This window comes from Plasmodium berghei, assembly GCF_900002375.2.
Source record: "Plasmodium berghei ANKA genome assembly, chromosome: 10".
NCBI classification, from domain to species: Eukaryota; Apicomplexa; class Aconoidasida; order Haemosporida; family Plasmodiidae; genus Plasmodium; species Plasmodium berghei.
Genome location: NC_036168.2, coordinates 192,874 through 215,601, shown reverse-complemented (window position 1 = coordinate 215,601; position 22,728 = coordinate 192,874). Strand labels below are relative to the sequence as shown.

Below are 22,728 nucleotides of genomic sequence, written 5' to 3'. Positions count from 1 at the left end.
TCCCACATTCATATAATTGTGTATTTGTGTTTTTATTTATACGCACTATTTGCAATTCCTTTTAATAGCACAACTCCCAATTAATAAAGGATACAATATTTTTTTTTGATAATTCTTTATTTAAAAAAAAATAGAGAATTACAAAGTGGAAGGGGTAAAATACCTGTGGAAATATAAAAAATGTTATATATGTGTTTTTAATTTTTTTGAGCATAGCAGAATAAGACAGAGATATTGCCGTTTCGAAAAAGACAGATATATATTTTATAAATTTGATTTCGTCTTTACTAATATTTTTTATGTATTACATTATTTGAATATTTTGCACCGTCAATGTAAATAAAATATTGGCCTTGATAATGCATATACACTTTTGTTGTCGTTAGGGAAGCGTATAATTTCCACATATCATACGAATATATACATATATGTACAGGTGTGCATGCAATTATCGAAAATAAAGTGTTTTTTGCGCATTCATGCCTTTTAAAGAAATCGTTATGTATCATATTTGCATTATTAAAATAATAAAGGTTTTAGTTGTCAATTTCTTCGTTGATATTGAATAAGCAAGTGCACGCATATTTATACTATATATATGGGTACTACGATCACTTTGTTGTAAATTAAAAAAAAAAATTAAATGGATTCCCCAAATAATGCCATGGTTTGTGGCGAAGATAATACAATGTATGGAAACAATATGTTTGAAAATAGGAATATAGAGAATGATTATATGAATACAAATAACAGCACAATGGGTGTAGACACCGAATCTGGTGTTTACCTTGATAAAGAAGGAAAGAATCCATTTTATATATATCCATATAATTTGAAACAAAATAGGTCAGCAATTTTAAAAATGATGAGAAGAAAGAATAAATATGAAAATATCGATTTGCTAGAAAAGTATATTAATATTAACAATGCTACAAATGTATGTTCATTGCGAATAAAATTATGGGAAGCCCTTATGTTGTATGTTAATAAAGTAAATGTTGAATTAATATATTTTATAATAAATTGCTTAGAAGAAATAGAAGTATATTGGGGTGAAGAAGCAAAAAATACTTTACAAGACATAATAAGCTTAATAAATGACAAAAAATATAAAGAAGTTTCAAATAAAATTGGAGAAGTATTATCAAGTTTATCGGTAACAAGCGGAAAAATAAATGATGATAGCCCATTTTTTTACACATTGATAGTGTCAGGTAAAAGAGAAGAATATTGTAATAACAACTTGAACATTAATAATAATAATATAAGCATGAATGCTAATAACAATTATAATAGTAATAATAATAGTGGTAATTATTTCAATTCTGATTTATCATATGAATTAAATAAATTTTTACAGTATGAGCAAAACCGATTTTCAAATCAAAATAATAACAAGAAATTAGAATATAAAATCGTTGAAGTAAATAATGCAAAAGAAGCATTATTAGCTTGCCTAATAAATCCACAAATTTTATCTGTAGTATTAGTAGACAATTTAATAATAGATGATGAAACAAAAAATGATAGTAATAATAACAATAATATATTTTTTAATTTTAATGAAAATAGTTCGTTAAATAAAAATTACCTAATGAATTATAATATACCAAATAATTTTAAAGTCAAACAAAATATGTGTTGTAGCAATATTATGAATAAAGGGGTTCTATCATGTGGTGCAAGTAACAATGATCACATAAAGACGAGTGAAAAAAAATCAAGAAATAGCCGAGATGATATAAATAGCAATGATGATGAAACTACTAGCATCAATTGCATTAATAGAGACGAAAATAGAAATGATGATAGAAACAGCAGTAGTAGTGGGTGGAATAGCATTCAAAACAACATACCTAACACTGGAGACAAAAATTTGAAGAGAAATCGTATTTTTTTAAAAAATGATTACAAATTCGATATCGGAGACTTTGTATTGGGTTATGATCAATTGGTATCTGCTCCTTTAGAAAAAATGAAAAAGGGATATAATAGTTTAGTAATATTAATTAAAAGTATAGCTTATATTAGAAGTTCTGTAGATATATTTTGTGTTTGTACATCTATAACATTGGATAAATTAAGATCCGTAAATAATAAAATAATAAGGATTTTTACAACACATGATGATCATAGCGATTTACATGAGTCTATATTAGATGGAGTAAAAAAAAAAATAAAAACTCCGTTTTTTAATGCTCTAAAATTATATGCAGAAAGACCTATAGGTGTATTTCACGCATTAGCTATAAGTAAAGGTAATAGTGTAAGGAGAAGTAGATGGATACAATCTTTACTCGATTTTTATGGGGTTAATTTATTTAAAGCCGAATCTAGTGCAACTTGTGGTGGTTTAGATTCCCTTTTAGATCCACATGGATCATTAAAGGAAGCGCAGATAATGGCTGCAAGGGCATATGGTAGTAAATATTGTTTTTTCGTTACTAATGGTACATCTAGCTCTAATAAAATTGTTATGCAAGCATTAGTTAAACCAGGAGATATAATATTAGTTGATAGAGCATGTCATAAATCACATCATTATGGATTTGTTTTATTCCAAGCATTACCTTGTTATTTAGACCCATACCCAGTATCTCGATACGGAATATATGGTGCAATACCGATATATGTAATTAAAAAGACCTTACTAGAATATAGAAATAGTAATAAATTACATCTTGTAAAAATGATAATACTGACAAATTGCACTTTTGATGGAATCGTTTACAATGTAAAAAGAGTTATAGAAGAATGCCTAGCGATTAAACCAGATTTGATATTTTTATTTGATGAAGCATGGTTTGCTTATGCTTGTTTTCATCCGATTCTAAAATTTAGAACAGCTATGACTGTAGCTGAAAAAATGAGAAGTAAAGAACAGAAAAAATTATATTATAAAATACATAACAGGTTGTTAAAAAAATTTGGTAATGTAAAAAGTTTAAATGATGTACCCAGTGATACATTACTTAAAACAAGATTATATCCAAATCCCACAGAATATAAAGTTAGAGTATATGCAACTCAATCGATACACAAATCGTTGACATCCTTAAGACAAGGTAGTGTCATATTAATAAGTGATGATAATTTTGAATCTGATGCATACACACCTTTTAAAGAAGCATATTATACGCATATGTCAACATCACCTAATTATCAGATTTTAGCAACTTTAGATGCAGGACGTGCTCAGATGGAATTAGAAGGATATGGGTTAGTAGAAAAACAAGTAGAAGCCGCATTTTTAATAAGGCGTGAATTAAGTGAAGATCCTATGATATCTAGATATTTTAGAATTTTGAATGAGGATGATTTAATACCTGACAGTTTGAGGCAATGTTGTATTGCTTACATGAATGGTGGAAATACAAGTACGAGAAGTGGAAAAAAAAAACACATTCGCAGAAAAAAAATAAAAAAAGGAAAACAAAATAGAGATGAAGAAAAAGAAAATGATAATGAGAGAAAGCAATATGATGAAATAAATATCCAGAAGCAATTTTTCATGGATCATGATTCCTATAGTTCCAGATATAACAGTGCCAATGCTAGTTATTCTTGTATTTCTAGTAAGCACGCTAAGGGTGGTATATCAGAACCGTTTGGAAATACGAAATACAATGCGCATAGCAATAATTCGAATAACATTCCATCGTTTGAATGCATTAATCAAGGATACTCGGGAAGCATTTATGTGAAAAAAACACTTGGGAATAATGCATACGCTTCTAATGATTTGCCTACTGATACCATAATAGCTAATAGAAATAACGGGGAAAATGAAACGAATAATATCAAGAAATATAATTATAAAAATGACGAAAGGAGCATAAACGGGGCAGATACAATAAATTGTACATCAAATTTCGAAAATGATCAATACATAGATAGAAAAATGAGAAATGAAGTTGAGAAAAAATGTTACGAAGATAACGCGACGAAAAAGATGAATAAAAAAAAAAATAAAAAAAATGAAAGTTATAAAGACATAAATTCAATAACAAATGATAGTAGTAGCAGTTTTGGTGCTAATGATGTAAAATGTGTATGCGTAGATTGTATGAAGAGTGAAAATATTGATGAGGTTAATGATGAAATTCGTAGTAGATGCTGTAATAGTGAAAGCAGTGGTGATTGTGATGAAAGTGATATATATGATAAAGATAAATTATGTAGCAAGTCGAATAGTATTAATAATTTTCTGGAATATTTTGAATGTTCTTGGTTAAGTGAAGATGAATTTGTTTTAGACCCAACACGAATAACGCTATTTACTGGATATTCAGGGATTGACGGTGATACATTTAAAGTAAAATGGCTAATGGATAAATATGGAATACAAATAAATAAGACGTCTATTAATAGTGTATTGTTTCAAACAAATATCGGTACTACAGGTTCTTCATGTTTATTTTTGAAAAGCTGTTTATCTTTAATTTCTCAAGAATTAGATCAAAAAAAAGCATTATTTAATGAAAGAGATTTAAACCAGTTTAATGAAAATGTATATAACTTAGTTTATAATTACATTGAATTATCTCAGTTTAGTGATTTTCATCCTTTGTTCAAAAAAAAGTATAGGAATATGGATGGTAAAAATAATAATATTTTTAATAAAGAAGGAGATTTGAGAAAAGCTTTTTATCTAGCTTATGAGGAAGATTATGTAGAATACATACTATTAGCAGATTTAAAAGAACGAGTAAAGCACAATGGAATGGTAGTATCAGCTAGCTTTATTATTCCCTATCCGCCTGGATTTCCTGTATTAGTGCCAGGGCAAATAGTCAGCCATGAAATATTAGATTATTTATCAGGGCTTAGTGTTAAAGAAATACATGGATATGATGAAAATATCGGTTTTAGATGTTTTTATAACTTTATTTTAAATTATTTTGACAATTCTATTATTTCAGATCCATATGGGTATTATCAAAAAATAGACAAAAAGCTTTATGATAAATTAAAACGTGAAAGTTTAAGACAAGAAAAACAAAAAAATATAGAAAATTCATATTATATATATGTATATGACAATAAAAAAAATAAAATGAAAAAGTTATATTTATATAATGGAAATACTGTTTCATCTGATAAATCAATTATTGCTGATAATTTTATGGATGATGAGGGTACAAATTATAGTATAGTTTGTTCTGATGCGAATAATGGAACAGTTTTTCTAAATAATAATACTCCCTCTCTTATTAATACTAATAATATGAGAAAAAATACTAACATTAATTCAAAAAACATAAATAATAGCCCCACTAGCGAAATTCCTTATCATGATAATGATGAAGATATGCACAAAGGAGATAATAAAAATTTAAATACCATCCCTTCAAATTGTATCTATATGAAAAATAAAATGAATAATGAACAAGAATGTTTATGCAAAACCGGTTTGAATTCAAATGTGGAAAAAAATTATGATGAAAAAAATATTGATAGTATACATTTTAGAAAAAATATGGGTAATGATAAAAGTTCTCCAAAAAATAATGTGCACAAAATGCATCCAGTTAACGAAAAAAAAAAAACATATGGGCATATTTTAAAAAAAAATTCCAATAAAAAATATATCCTAAAAGGAAAAGAAATGAAAAGATATTATTGCTTATCAAATGAAAAGAAAAATAACAAATATAATATACTTTTAACTAAAATGAAAAATAATGATTCTGAAATTCCGAAAAATGAAATGTGTCTAAACAATAATTCTTTTACGAATATACAAAATCATCATTTTGATCATAAAACAAATCATTTAATTCGAAAAAATTATTTCCATGACAATACATATAACAAATCAGAACAAAATAATAAAAATTTCGATGTGTCGGTAAATATGAAAAGAGAAGATCATTATGGTGTTAATGCTGATAACAACAATAATGAAAACGATTGCCATAATAATATAACGTTAGGAAATACTCCGAAAAATATAGAAACCGATAATATACATTATAGCAGAACAAGTATCAGTAATAACGAAGATAGTAAAAACACAGAAAATGAGGAAAATAACGCAAAAAGCGAATTTGCAAGCGTTCAGAATACTTCTACCAACATAAAATGTTGCATAAATAATAGAAATACTAGCTGCTTGGCAAATGGAAGCAAAGAAAATTTTAACAAAATGTGTGAATATATGCAAGGTAATTATCAAAATACAAATGCAAATTCCTTATTAGACATACATTATATGAAAAAAAATTCTAAATTTAATAAAAGCGACGATGGAAAATACAAAAAAAAAAATAATTCACATTGCTTAAATAAAAAAATGAATACATCTAATATAATAATGAGTATGAAAACAACAAAAAAAGATTTATTAATTGAATATAGAAATTGTTTAAATGGAAAAGACGAAAAACTGAATAATGATAGGGTATTGAATAATTATGTAAGGAATAGCGAAAGGGAAAAAACAAATTATTCTGATTATTCAAATTCAAACAAAAGATTAAATAAAATTATATATGGAAAAAGTGATGGCGAAAATATTCAAAAAGAGATGAATAATGTTACTAATGAAAATTCATATGAACCCAACAACAAATTGTTAAATAAAGATAATATTTGTTTTAATAGGCGTGAGGAAAATTATAATAATGATAACGAAAATAATAATGAAAAGGAAAATTACGATATTGTTTCTACTAATTGCGTGACTAAAGATATGCAAGAACTAAACGAAGGAAATGTAAATCCAAATAATTATTCAAGTGGTAATCGCACAGATTCAGTGATGAATATTGAGAAATTGAATTGTCATAATAATTGTTGCTCTGAGAAATCGGGGCGAAAAAATTCCCAAGAAATATGTAGAAAAATGATTGAAGAGAATGATGAAAATAATGCAGATCGAGGGAATAAAAATAGCGTAAGAAAAATGAATATATGTGATTGCTCAAATAATGAAGAAACTGAAAATAATCGAAATTGTAACAATATAAAATGTGGACAAAATAACCTAAACCAAAGCAATACATTATGTTGTAAGCAGGATGATGAATATAAAAATGAGGATGATAGTAGCAATGAAGGGTATGTAAATATTAACAACGTGCATATAAAAAGCGAAATAAAATTCTGTGTGAATAATTTTCATCTTAACGAAAATGATATACAAGTAAGCCCAATAATTGTAGAAAAGGATATTGACAAAAATCCCAACAGAAAATTAAATACTTTAAATAACAATAGCTATATCAATAATCTTATAACAAATGTTGACGATGATACATTTATTCATAAGGAAGGAAATTTTTTTTTAGAATGTGCATTAACACATTCAGAAATTAATTGTAGTTCTTTTGAAATGGATATACCATTAAATAATGTATATTATAACGGAGATAATAATGACACTAAGGAATGCAGAAATTATGAAGGGGATAAACAAACTAATTTTTGATTTTTTGATTTTTAATTTAATTATATATATGCGAATAGGAATCAGTATTAAGTGATATATCCAAATATATATAAGAAATGGCTGAGGATAAACATTACGAAACTTTATAATGCAATAAAACTATTACACATAATAGAAAGGTTATGATAAGTGCTGTAATTCATATTGTGAATATGAATGCGGGGTATAGCTTGAAAACTGAATAACTAAAGGTATGTAAAAATACTATACACATCAAACTTATTTATATATTAGTTCAGACACAATTAAGCTTATTATAATAATATATTTTTATATATGCCATTTTATCATTCTATTTAAATTAATATTATAAACTGAATCCCCCCAAATAAATATATAATGTGAAACATAATAATTTTTTGCTTATCAATATATATATTTTTTTCCTTTTTTTTAAGAATATATATTTATATGAATAAACAGTTATATATAAAAATATTAAAAAAAACGCTATTTGGATTGTCTTTCTTTTTTCATATTTCATTATTTATGCATATAGACAATCTGGTTATTCAATTAAGCAATGTTTCGTGTATTTCAAATAATTAATTTTTTTTTTTAATTATATATAAGTACTTTACATTAATAAAAAAATAAATGAAATATATAACTAGAAAAAGTAACATATTCAAATAGTTATATGCACGAAACAAACATTCTCCATGTTTTTACCTTCTTCTGTATGTTAAGTATGTGGTGAAATAATGAGATATCTGAAAAATCAAAAAATACAGCATCATATATATATGTAAGAGAATATGAGTTATATATATAATATAACTTGATATGTGCACTACGGGATTTATATTACATTCTAATTAGACAAACTCCTTCGTCATTTTTTTTGTATTTACCTTGTCGAATATATTTAAGAATGAGCGCGGGACCATAGAGTGGGATAAGAATTGTCTAATAATTTCTATAAAAAATTGCAATATAAATAAATGTATGCATGTATATATAACATAACAAAAATACATAAACAAAAAATAAAAAAAGTGATACCTCCATTTTTTGTGTAACAAGCATGGAAATACGAATCTGAGGAATTATATCTGTAAAAAAAATTAGGTTTTATTTCATTTTGTGAATAATAAAAAATTTACTTTACCTTTTAAAGAATTAACGTCATTTTTTACGTTTTTATAAAACATACTTTAGTTTAAAGAAGTGCATATACATAAATAAATTTAGTATGCTTGTTCTCTTAAAAAATAGGCATATAATTATAAATATTAAATTATATATCTCGATGCTAGCTCTCATAGTATAAATGCTTAAAATCTGAAAAATGGTGGGAAAATAATAATAATGATAAAGAGGAAAAAAATGGGGTCAAATTTTCCAAAAAAAAATAAGCATATGAAAATGTATTTTACTGATTTATCTAAATATCCCATGAATTTATTGATATAATAATTCCTAAAAAAACAAGTAACAATTTGAAAATGATAAAAATGTGAATTTTGTGTTCAGAAAGGTAGTTATTTTTATTGATAAAACAGTTAACAAGTAGTATACCTTTGTATTTCGTGAGGAAGAAAAGATTTAACTTGTTTATAAATTAAGTATGAATTTATTAAAATGGTTAAAAAAACTGGTAAAAATATTAAAACGGAATCTTTAACAAAAAAAAGGATAAATGAGTAAGACAAGTATTGGCCTAAATAAAGTGGAAAGAAAGTTATGAAAATAAGTGATGTGATATTCATGAGAAGATAGTATAAAAATAAAAATGCATAAAAACATAGACAAACATTTGAAGAATCAGTTGATATATAAACATATATGTTCCTATAATTCGTCAGAAGTTCTCTATATAATAAATAAATTATCAATATTATAAAGATTGCTCTTGACGATTTTTGAAATAAAACAATGCTTATCATTAGCGACATACCCTTTTCACTGGAAAAAAATTGAACCATGGAAAAGTTCTGTTTCTGAATTTTATAGTCCAAATATAGTAAAATGATGAATGCGCATATATATGAGAGAGATATATATGTTCCGATTTTCTGAAAAAAAAAATATATTTTTTATTTCTTCCATTATTATACGTCTTTGGTTATATTTTTATGTAATCAATATCTTGGGTATGAATATACAATTTTTAAGATTCTATGATATTAGTGAATTTCTTTTCATGCATGTATAATATAGGATAACTCTAGAATAGTGATATGCATATGTATATATTTTTTTCAGAATATCACCTTATATAAACCTATATTCAGAGCGAGTAATATAAAATAGAATAAACTTGTACATAAAAGATATGAAAAGTATAAAAGAGTCATTATTGATGTTTTTTCATTATAATAATTATGATTGTTCGTGTGAGGATAATAATTAGTTGATTGCTGTTTATTTTCTTTAGTATTATCTTGAAACTTTGTATTTATATCAAAATTTTTATCAATATTTTTCTGAAAATATTTCTTTTTATATTTTTCAATGTTATGTATTGATGGTGATGGATACAAATTGCTTAGGTACAACTTCCAATTTTTGTCATTAACCCAATCATGGTCTAAAAAAAGAACGAAAAAAAAAAAAATTGAAGTGAAAAAATTGAATGTGAAAAAACAGGTATGAAAGAGAATAAACTCAGAATATGGATACTATATATTATCTTAATGCTTTTGGACAGAATTACTTAAATATTTTTGCTCTGCGTCTGTTAAATTTGTCATTTTTGGTAAATATACTAGAGTAATATCATATGATGTAAACTTCGGTTTTAAAACAAATTTTAGTTTTTACTTATAGTACATATATTTTTATTTAGCATATCTTATGAAAATAATAAATTAGTATACATATGTTATATACATTTATTTATCTATCCAAATTTATAATATGATAAACCCGAAATATTTATTATAGTTGTTAAGGCCTTAAAACATTCCCCTATACATATATCTATTATATAAGAAATTTAAATTCATGTATTTTTTTTAACTCGTTTAAGACCATAAATTTAAAAAGGGAACAATAATACATACAAATTCTGTATATTAAACCTGTTACAAAATTATAGTATTGCTCTTTTTTAAAAATAACTAAAAAATGGAAAATGAATACAATACAATGTATTTGTTTTAAATTATAATACAAATAATATTGTTAATGCATATGCACAATATTTTCTTCTATAGGACTAATTCGCAGTTTACTCTTTTAGCCAAAAATTGGGTATACAAATGTATATCAAAAATTGTAAAAAATATGGTAACAATTAAATAAATATATATATTTTTTTTTCACAATAATTTATATAACGATATGGGTATAAAATATGTATATAATAATATATATATATATATATATATATATATATATATATATATTCATATTATATCCCATTTTACAGTTAATTATTATTTGATATAATATAATAATATTTATTTACAACTTTTTTTTTATTACAATCTGATTTGATATATCTTCGGAAATATATTTTTCTGGTTTTCTTTGAATAAATAAAGCTGTTAAGCCATAATGATTGCTGCTTTAGAATAAAAAAATATTATACTTTATAATGCAATTTTTTTTTTAAGTATTTAATTTTTTTTGGAATATCCTTGGTATATAGAAAGCAAAATTTTTTTATTATCACAAATGAACGAAAAAATTATTAAGGACAAATTGCGGGTTTCTATAAGCCATCTAAATAATCGGAAGCTAACATTCAACTTGAAAACATTTCCTATAAATAAAACGATATGTGAAATATTTAACATTTGTACAAAGGTATTTAAGGAAAAGTTAAAAACTGCAATAAATGAATTAAAAATCCGGAAAACAAATTGTGATATATGCTCAGAGACCATTGATCAAGCTAACCTTTCACTTTTATATAATGTAGACATAGCCACAACTACATTTTTATTCCAAAAAATAGAGGTACTGCAAATGAAAGAACAATACATAAATATATATATGCATCATGTATGCAAAGTTGTATGAGGGTTTCATTGGAAGTATGAAGGAATGTGCATATGCTAATTTGCATATTTGTTTCTTTGCTTGCCAATTTAACCCTCGTATTATTATATCAATTTGTTTATTCACTTATTTAATTATTTTTGATTTTTCCCTTTAGGTATGCTGCTCAAAATGCTATATGATAAGAAACTTTTCTCTTTTTTCAAGAGAGTTGTATGAAAATGGAGATTCAAGCACATTCTTAAATTTCTCCACAATCTATGAACATTATTATAACGTAAACAACTTAAATAGGGAACATAAAAATATTTTAATAAACGACATTAACATTTTCTTTTCCCTTTCAGTTTTAGCAAAGTAAGATATATGCCACTGCATATAATAATTATTTCTATTGCATTATTTGTTTTTTTTATTATTATGCATTTTAATGAATATACATATATTTAAATAGTTTAAAGATATATTTGCTATTGCACATTTTTAATTATAACATTTTTTTAGAAACATCCGATGGAAATATAGTACTTCCCACGGCACGTTAGATGAATTTTTGGACTCGTCCCTGAAAGGTAGCAATAAATTGGAAAAGATAGAAGTTAATAGTAAAGAAATATAGAAGAATCAAATTTTGAACACAAAAAAATCGTTCCATCGTTTTTAAAAACAATAGAATAAAGTAACGATTAATATGGCAATTTGTATTTTTATTCACCCCCATGGTAACATTTTGGCGGTTATAGATTTAAATTAATAAACACCTTAAATGTGATATGTGAGTTTCAATTTTTTAGTGATATTTTGAATATGCTAAAGAGGGTAAAATATGTTTTTAATTAATATTGGCATGTTTATACAGAATAAGCACATTTTTTAACATTATGTTTTTCTATATTTTCATTATTTTTTTGTTTCATATTCATGAGAAGAGTATGTGACACCGTACAAGGAATTACACTATAGTGTTTTCTCCATTTATTCTAGGTGTTATTTGTGTATTATTTTTTTATAATTTTGGAATAAAATTTTCTCAATTATTAATAAAAAATAAATAACTTTTGTTAATTAAAATTATTATTTACAATTTGCAAAGAACAAAATATATACTTTTAGTTGAAAAATAAAGAATGAATAAAAAAAAATTAACTAAAGATGTGCATTGTGCGCACAAAAAAGGATTTAAAATTAGTATATCTTTAGCAAAAATAACTTAAAGTTTGGAATATTATTATAGTAACACATATATACCTTAATGTGTGGATTATTTTTTCTGCATATATATATGTTAATTTCTTTACTTGAATATGGATTTCTTATTTTGGATTATATTAATAATATCAAATAAAGGATGTCTCTACATCAGCTGCATCCCCTTCGTGTTGCTCAAGTAAAGAGAATTGCAAGAAATGATTTGGTCTATGTATATCTGCGTAGAAGGGTTGTGGCATATCAAGTTGAGCTGAATATTTGTGATTATTGTTAAATTTAATTCCCATAAGGTTATAGTTCCATATATTATCATCAGGTACTAAAAAGAATCCAACAAATACATTTGACAATAAAATTTGAACTTGGTCATATAGATTAGCAATATTTGGATATGAGTATAATTCTGCTGAATTTTTTTTGCTTTTTGCATATGCATATCCCTCTTCAGTTAATTTGTAGGCATTTATAGTACAACTACCAGGAGTAAATGAGCACGTAAGTATAATTGTTTTGTTTTTATCCCAAATTTTTGATGCATCAAAAGAATTGCCATCATTATTTGCATTTCCGTCCATATCGTCATCTGAATAATTTTCTTTTGATTGATCTGTTTGTTTTTTTTTCATTTTGAATTCTTGCAAAAATGATAAATGTGAAACCATATCATATGTGGTTAAATGATTACTAGTGTTTGAGCAATTAGTAGTTTCTGTATGAATCCAGCCAAGTAATTCTAGATTTTCTATATATTTATTAGTGGGTATATAATTGGATAAAGTCACAGATTGGTAATTTCCTATTTGGGGTGGGATAAGTATGCATTTAATCTCTTTAACATATGAATTATCTGGTGGAGATGAACCATATAAAAACCCACCAATTTGAATCTTTAAATCGGATATGCAGATAAATTTTTCTAATAAGTTTTTTGCTATAACATATGTATAATCGTTTATTGAGTTAATAGTAGTGCTTTTCATTGAGCCAGAGTTTAGAGGGTCGTGTTTTGAAGTAATTGCAGTAGCAGCATTATTTACGTATATATTTTTTGTTCTAAATAATAAGGAATTATTAGACAGGTACCTAATTTTCCAATCAGTTTTTGTTGTAAATGTTTGTTGTTCATGGGGTGATAATGTTGACACAATAATTTCTGTTCCATGTTTAGTAGTAGTTTTCGATGTAGTTACTTTCATTTGTTGTTCTATATTATCAAGATTTGTTTTTTCTAATTCAGCTATTTGTTGTCTTTGTATAGACGGCGGCGTAATTTCCATACCTAGTAAAATGTCTCTGATCTCATTTTGTGTTAACGAAGCAATGTGAACATTATTTCTTTTAGCATAATCATTTAGGATTAAATCTTTTAATTGAACTTCTAAATTAATCCATTGATTGTTGTTAAATGATGGCCAAATATGATGTGGCTGTGTTATTATATTTTTGTTTGGTTGCAATAATATTTTAGTTTCTTGTGGGTTTATATGTAAACTTCTCAAAATTAATATTAATCTACTAAAAGCTGTAAAGGATGATATATTATTTAACCAATCATCATATAAATTAAATAACAACATTTGTGGTTGCGTAGCTTTTAATATTAGATCTCCAATTTTATTCAATTTTAATAATGCTTGAAATGGTAAGTTAAGTTCTGTTCCTTTTATTATGATATTTGGAAAATCTAGTAAATGAACTTCTAATGGATCTAACATACCTTTTCTTGTGACAATAATTTGTTTTGGCTGTTCTTCAATGGGTAGTGATCTAATTAAAGAAGCTACTTCTTCTGCAGTTTTCCATTTTGCTAATTGCGATAAACGTTTTTGTCCTATCCACACAGATGTATGAATAATTTTTAAAAATAATTGGCCAGTTTTTGGATTTAATATAAATATAGCACCATTAATTGGTTTAGTAGTTAAATTTCCTTCAAATGTTTTATGTATTGTAACTCTATATACATTTGTATCATCAACAAACCAAATAGTTTGTGAAGAAAATAGTTCATTATAATTTTGTGTATTTAAATATGGTTCAGTAGGTTCAGAAGAGTATAATTGTAGCCCTTTTCGTATTCTTTCTCTTAATACGTATAAAGATGGATTAGATTGTATAATTTTTTGTAAGGTTTTCTGCATTAGTGGCTTTAAATTATTAAACCAATTTCCATATGCTGAATATAAATTATATGCTAAGTCGACACCAATTAATACCCCGGTTAGGCATGGATATATAGACAAATTATCTGTAGTATAATCTAAAAATTTAGCTCTACTATATCTTTCAATATCATGCGAATCAAAATCTCCCCATCTGAGTTGTATATCTATCCAATACTGATTAGAAGTGTATGGATAATTAGCAAAAGAATTAAAGTTAGTACCTTTAATCTCAGGATTATTAGCAAAAATGTTATCTTCATCAGATAATAGAGATGGTTTTGATATGCCCCATTTATAATTGGCAAAAAGTAATATATCTGCACATGAACTATTCATTTTATATGATTTTCTTGGATGAATAGTTTCTTTTTGGACTGTTTCAATATCTAATAAGTCACAATTTAAATCAAATACTTGGCATAAATCCATAACTAGCGATTCATGTATTTTTTGCCACAAATGTGCCCGAAATATTTGTATCAAAGAAATTTTAAGAGTTGGTATTTTTCCATGCATGAATATACCAGTTAAATCTAATTGGACTTGAAAACCAACATATACATTTGCTCTATTTATTGTTGGAGACCACCAAAGTGTAAATCTTCTATTTGGTATTTGATTTAAACCACTTCTTTGAGCATTCGTTAATTTTTTATATTTCATAGATTCTTCAAAACCACTAGCTTTTTCCCAAAATAATCCTTCCCAGGTTGGAAAAAATGTGCCTTTAAATAATGTATGTTCTAATATTCCTTCAACACCTCCTAATGCTTGTATCATGTCTGTTCTATAATTACTTAAGTTCCATAATTTTCCATCATGTCTCTGATTAGTCCACCAGAAGGGATTACTTTTGATAATTTGATATTGTTTAAACAATTGCCTTATCCTCCAGCCTTTATCATATGCTAAGGTATGCCTATCTTTTTGGAAAAGTGTATTAATTCTTGGAATACCTTTATCCCATGAATCTTCTAAATCTTCTAAAGTTATCTTTTTATTTTGATTATGACATTCACTTCTTTTTAATGCGTATTCACACCAAACTCTTTGACTTTCTAAAAATTCACTTTCCCAAGTTGATATATATCTATATAAGTTAGGTATTAGTTGATCTTCTTCATGTGATAACCCTGCTCTGAAATGTGTAATTCTTCCATTATCCGTTTGTTTCATATATCTTAAATCTGATTCAGGAATTAAAATATGCCCCATAGATAACATTCCTAATCCTCCTAATTCTTTAGGCGTATAAAAGACAACAGGAGGAAATCTAGAAGGCATTTTAGAATTTAAACCAATTTTGATACGTGTTTGTATCTTATTTTCACATTTTACTAATAAATCTAATAATTCTTCTGTATCTAAAACAGCTTCTCTAAAATATGTCATTAAACCTATTAGCGATGTATTCCATTTGTTAGCAATTTTAGTAAATGTTGTACTTCCTGATGACATTAAAATTTGTCTTATCTTATTTTCAAATCGTTTCATACTTTTTTCTGACACTTTTAAATATGCTTCTGCTGTTATTTCTTTTGTTACTTCATTTTGCAATTTCCAGGTCCCTTCTTTGGTCCCAGAGGAAATTACAACATTCTGTTCATATGCATTTGATGGTTCCGTGTTTGTTGCATTTGCTTCTGAATTTCCTTTTCCAGAATAGTCATTTATGTATGATGTATACATGTTTATTCCATAGCTTAGTTGCCTAATTTTGGGAAGTATACGTACCTCAAACCCAGCAATTGAAAAAAGCAAATTAGGGTTATCTTTGGAGTATACACTGACAAATGTGTTATAATGATCCCAATCCAATGAAGTTAACGATCGTGGTATTCTATTTTGTATTTCCCAAAACGTGGCTCTACCTAAATTAACATCATGTTTCATTTTTCTCATTCTACAATCTCTTGGCCAGCATGCTTTATTATTATATCCAACAACATTTTCATTATTTGGATCGGGGTTTTCTGTTAAAAATTTTTGAATTAAATCTTTTGATTCATCATTATTAAACTTAAAAAGTATCCATATTTTATCAACATATCTGCAGTATAATCTAATTGGATGTCTAGTTTCGATATTGACATTTTGAAAGCTTAAGAATTGATTAACATCATTGTATGGACCTGCTATATCATATGCTCTAGTAAGACCTAAAATTAATAGATCAATTATTATAGCATAATATTGAAAAACAAATGAAGAAAATTGTAAACCCCTTATTATACCAAATGAATTAATATGATTCATATCTTTAAATGTAATATTAGTGTTATTTTTTGCTGTAATATAATCTGCTATATTATGATCAACAATTAGTCGAAGTAGTCTATTTAATAATGTTAAATCAATTTTTTCATAAATTTTACTAAACTGCGTTTGTAGCATAACAACACATTCATTATTTTTGGTTTCCCAAATATTATGAAGATTATTTATCCCTTGGCACATTTTATAAACCAATAATGGTTGTGGTTCACTATCAGAAGGTTTAACCCAATTTGGAAATAAATTTCGCAAATCTCCTTCATACCATAAATATTGATCTAAATATGCATCTGTTATTTTTTCTAAAGGATCTACTTCATATACCGGTACTAGATGGGTATAAAGATCTAAAAATGTTATAGATATTTCTTTAAAAGCCCGTTGGGTTAATAAGTGCCTTTTTATACGTGATAATGTTTCATAGGGATTATCATATGCCTGTTCAATAAAACCCAACTCTTCTCTTTGTGATTGATTTAATCTATTTTTTACTGTAAAGGTTTCTTTTAATTTTTCTAATGCCAAAATTAACAATTTTGTATCGTGCTTATAATTCAATGGGGGGAAAGGAATATGCGTAAACTTTCTCGATTCAAACCAATGTATCGCAGTAGTATATAAAGCTACGGCTTCTTCTCCAGAAACATATGGTCCATCTTTTAAATATTCATGTTGTCTTTCTTGTTCAGCCTTTAACCACAATCTGGTCAATCTGCCTAAATTTTTTTTACATACCGTTTTATCAACAGTTGCACCTCTTTTTATTCTTTCTCTATTATAATATGTAGCGTTAATCCACCAATCCGATTTTAATTTGATATATCTGATAATAATATTTTCAACAGGTAATGGAAGTCCTACTACTTTCCATGGTATATTAGCTTTCCAGCATCTCCATGCTTCACTTAAATGCTGTAGAATTAATCTAGCTTTACCTTTATTATTTTTTAAGCCAGCAGGAATCATATCAATAATATCATGCATAACTGCTGCTCTTAGTTCTAAATCGAAATGACTTTCAACTCTTTGTTTTGTAACAGTTTTTGCAATACCTTTAGAAACTCTTCCTTCAAATTGCCTAGCTAATAAATTGGATAGCCATCTTTCTAATAATGGAATAACACCTCTTAAAAAAAATATCCATACCCTCCATAAAGGTGCCCATAAACCACAACCTGGACCTTTTCCAACTGATCCTGTATTAAATCTATAATAAATTAAATGCTTTAAATCTTTACACATTCTTACTTGTCTCATTAATCGATATTTATATCTATACATACCAGTTAATTGGCCAACATGTGCAAATATATATTGTATTCCATCTGCTAATTGATATGCGTCTATATTACCTAATCTATATTGCACATGTGAATCAACAATTGATTTAGTTAATCTTAATATTTCTCTACATAGATGAAATGCATTTCCAAAACGTGATTTTTTCCTTTCTTTTGTAGTCAAAGTTTTAACAGGTTTTAAGTTAAAATTATAATCTAAATGTAAATAATTTAAATTTTTTCTATGTATTAATAAATTTAACATATTATATCCTTGCCTACAAACTTGCAAACCAATTTCTACCCAATCCATTTCAGTACATTGGAAAAATTTCGTACTTTTAAATATTTTGAATAAATATTTCTTTTTCATACTTTTAGGTTTTTTAGAATGAAGATGGTTTAATACCCAACATTTTAAAAGTTTTTGATAAGATACTCGAACTTTTACAGGATAATTTGTAGATATATGTTCTTTGAACCATTGTTGGACTAGCGGGATATCAATACCTCTTCTAGTATAACCGCATTTTTTATTAAAAGGATAAGGTGCGTGATATAATTGAATACCATTGATTGTTCTTTCAGTGTATAATGGGTAGTCATGCAAAAGCGGCAGCATTCCACATTCTACACTTTTAACTACCAGCTTCATTTTCTTATTCGTCACAATTGCAGTAGTCCCTTCGCTGTTACTTCGACTACTTGCTTCTTTTTCGTCTTCATCATTATCATAATCTTTGTATGGGTTTTTTCTTTTTTTACTATTCTTATTATCATTTCGACTTCTGTGGCTTTTTCGTTTTTTTCTCTCACTATCACTTTTCTCTGAATTGCTATCAGAAGAATATCTCTCCTTCTCATATTTATTCTTCTTTCCTTTGGATTTTCTAATTTGTTCACTTTTAGAATGACGCTTGTTTCTTCTACTTTGACTACTACTGTCACTATTTGTTTCCATTCTATCAGAATATGAATCGTCGCTGTGGTTTCCTCGATCCCTTTTGTGCCCCTTTTTCGTGGATTTATCACTATCACTAGTGTATTTTTTTTTTTTTTTTCTAGTCATTTTCTCGTTATCCGTACTAGAATCAATACTTTTTTTATTATTATCGTCAGTAGTATTAGCTGCATCAATAGTTTCATTATTTTCGTAAGATTCCTCGTAAAAGAATTTTCTTCTTACATATGTCAAAGAAAACTTTTCAAAGTGTGGATTATCATTTGCCATTTTACTTATCTTTCTAATTTTATAGGAAGGGATGGGATTAATTATAAGGTCGAAGTAAAAAGGAGGCAAATCGATATCCTCTAATTTGATATATACACACATAGGTGAGTGATATTTACTTACAGCAATTTTTCTTGGTCTATTGTTATATAAATATGGAAATGCTATTTTATATTCTGTTCTAATTTGCTGTCTAATAATAATTTTATTAATATCATTGAATTCATTCCAATCTTCATCATCTTCATATATATCTCTGTATAAAGGTTCAAATTTCGGCCCCCCTGGTATTGCCATATTTAAAGCTTTAGCAGTATAAAACGATTTTAAGTTAAATAGATAAAAATAATTATCATCTTGAAAATCACTAAATAATTGATTTCCTAATCTGTATAATACCCCCATTTGTTCTAATGATAATTTATATTTTTTATAGCTAGTACCATTAATATGAGTTTTATCATATAATAATGGTTTTGAATCATAAAACCAATCTATAACACTTTTATCTTCATCTTTATCTAATTTCATTTGTATACATTCTAATGGTTCTATATCTAAAATATTGTCTGCATAGTCTAATGGTGGTTCTTCATCATCAAATGGTGGAAACCGCATTCTTTTAAAGTGTTTTCTATCTCTTTTTTCTCTTCTCATCATAATCCACATAGTACCCCATTGGGCAATATATAACGGATCTATAACAACAAAAGTTTCATTTACAAATGTTATAGCTCCTGTTATATGATAAATAACTTTTGTATTTTTAATTTGCTCCCATGGCATTGGTATATTTTCTAATAATTTAAAAACTGCATGAGGTATATATTTAAGTGCGCCTAAATATACTCTTTTATCATATCTATATTTTTTATTACTCATATCACCATGCTCTTTTATTATTTTTCTTAAATGTTCACAAGGCATTTCTTCTTTTTCTTCTACAACACCGTACTTTTTTTTTTTAGAATATTTTTTACTGTTTAGCATTCTCCATCTTCTTGCCTTTTCTTTAATTATGGAAAATTCTTCGGTTCCATATAAAGAATCATTTGATATATGATGCCCTTTCCCTCCTCCTACAATATTACTCTTAAATGAATAGTGGTCATCATAATGCTCCCCTTCTTCATCATTATTCTGATAATTATGTTTTCCTGTACCCCTTTTTTTACCCATTTTATTAGCATATTCGCCATTATCATTTATACCCAAATCATCTGCCCATTCTTCGCCATCCTCGCCATTATTATTACCTTGATTCACATCTCCACCGTCAGCATTATTACTAAATGGATAAAATCCGTGTTCTTGTTGATTAGCATCAATATTAATGCTTTGTAAATTATTGGGCCTCATAACGTTTTCATTTTCGCTATTACAAATTTTCATATAGCTAGGTATATAAGGAAGATTTGGAGGTATAAAAAATGGAGAATTATTTAATCCTGGTGCTCCAAAATTATTAATATTTCCCGGATTCCATTGTATATATGGTCTATTATTAATTGGGCCTCCAGCTTCCATACCTTGACCATACATATTTTGATTGTTCATATAATTCGCATTTTTCATTTGGTTATTTTTCATCATAAATGGAGGTGGAAAATTCATCATATTAGGCGGAAGAAAGTGGTTCATATTTGGAGGCATCATATAATTCATTGGAGGCATCATAAGTGGCATGTTATGCATATTAGGCGGCATTCCTGGAATGTTTGGAGGCACCATGACATGGGTATTCGGTGGTGGTAACCCAGGTATAGGAGGTGGTATGTTGGGAAATGTAGGTGGTAAGTTTGGCGCATTTATTGGAACATTATGATGGACTGAATTAATATTATTATTAATATTTGAATCACCAAATTCTGTATTTTGGGGGATATTTTTATTTTGTAAGTTTTGTTCCGAACCTGAAGAAATTGTAAAAATTATTCATTATTTATTATGCATATTAGTATTTACTATTTTATGTAACAATCATTGAGGTAATTTTCACAATTCAAAGTGTAGCCTTTTGTTTTCTCACTTGTAGCATTTTTGGCGTCCTCTTGTTCTTCACATTGTTGGCTTACATTTTCAGGATTATCATTTGTCTGTGAAAGGAGAAAAATAATTTATTTTTTAAGGATATGCACTATTTTTTCAATTTTAGAGCAATATATTTGGTAAAACACATATATAGTTCCTATCTTTTATAAAAATAGAAGTATGAAAAGAGTATTGTAATATGTATGTGCACATATGTATTCGTATGACGGTTCTCTCTAAACTTACATTATTCTTGTTATCTTCTGAGATTTTATCGAATTCATTGTCGCTCATTTTAAATCGGAAAAATCGCAGTACCAGATAACTTTACATACGAATATATATACATATATATATGCATATATTCGTGTGGATATAAACTTACGTTTCTAAGTATTTCATATAGCTATTCACAAATATATGTGATATGCATATTGACAACAATGAATTGTTTTTTATTATTATGTTGTGCACCCTCGTATACTGTATACATTAAAAAAGCACTTTTAAAACGATTCGTCATTTAATATATCCAAACATTTGGAAAAAAGTATAAATATGTACATTCGTTTTATATCTTTTTTTTTGCTCCTTATGTAATGATAATTTCATGGCGATTGTATGGTATGAAGTATAAATATTGTATACATATTACATAAGCATATATTTGTACTTATAAACATGTATAACATGATTTGATGAAAAGAAACAAATTATATATAACAATTACTTTCAAGAAATTAAATTAATATAAAAACTAATTTAAAAAAATAATAATAAAATAAATGTACATATATATTATTATATATATAATTACATTAATAATTATTCTTAGCAACATACAAAAATAAAAAAATATAATTTTTTATGTGTCATATTATATAATATTATTGCTAAAATGTAAAAGAAAAGTCATATAATATTTGGCTGATTGTTATATGCGTATGCATATAATTAAAGCAATATGGTTTAATATATGCAATATTTTATACTTGGTATATAAAATGAATGCATATAAGAAACACCATTGATTGTAATTTTTAAAAAAAGTTGTTTTCCTCTTTTACGCATTGATTAAATTTTATGATTTAAAAAAACATACTTTTAGTTTAAAATACATGAAATTAAAAAAAA

The 22,728-nt window shown here is 26.4% G+C and overlaps 4 protein-coding genes across 4 annotated transcripts; 2 read left to right on the top strand and 2 right to left on the bottom strand.

The window, feature by feature from the left end:
• Positions 1-643: 643 nt before the first annotated feature.
• On the top strand, positions 644-7,432 carry PBANKA_1003400 (lysine decarboxylase, putative; the record flags this gene model as incomplete). The annotated part of the gene is made up of 1 exon (XM_034565104.1): positions 644-7,432. The coding sequence occupies one exon, from the start codon at positions 644-646 to the stop codon at positions 7,430-7,432; it is 6,789 nt and encodes a 2,262-aa protein (XP_034421834.1).
• A 689-nt stretch (positions 7,433-8,121) lies between these two features.
• On the bottom strand, positions 8,122-10,149 carry PBANKA_1003300 (TMEM33 domain-containing protein, putative; the record flags this gene model as incomplete). The annotated part of the gene is made up of 9 exons (XM_034565103.1): positions 8,122-8,166; positions 8,308-8,372; positions 8,459-8,508; positions 8,610-8,737; positions 8,833-8,875; positions 8,975-9,116; positions 9,354-9,471; positions 9,670-9,986; positions 10,113-10,149. The coding sequence occupies 9 exons, from the start codon at positions 10,147-10,149 to the stop codon at positions 8,122-8,124; spliced, it is 945 nt and encodes a 314-aa protein (XP_034421833.1).
• A 928-nt stretch (positions 10,150-11,077) lies between these two features.
• Positions 11,078-12,023, top strand: PBANKA_1003200 (conserved Plasmodium protein, unknown function; the record flags this gene model as incomplete). Its single annotated transcript, XM_034565102.1, has 3 exons — positions 11,078-11,362; positions 11,562-11,761; positions 11,909-12,023. The coding sequence occupies 3 exons, from the start codon at positions 11,078-11,080 to the stop codon at positions 12,021-12,023; spliced, it is 600 nt and encodes a 199-aa protein (XP_034421832.1).
• A 718-nt stretch (positions 12,024-12,741) lies between these two features.
• Positions 12,742-21,888, bottom strand: PBANKA_1003100 (pre-mRNA-processing-splicing factor 8, putative; the record flags this gene model as incomplete). Its single annotated transcript, XM_034565101.1, has 3 exons — positions 12,742-21,476; positions 21,593-21,659; positions 21,841-21,888. The coding sequence occupies 3 exons, from the start codon at positions 21,886-21,888 to the stop codon at positions 12,742-12,744; spliced, it is 8,850 nt and encodes a 2,949-aa protein (XP_034421831.1).
• Positions 21,889-22,728: the final 840 nt, after the last annotated feature.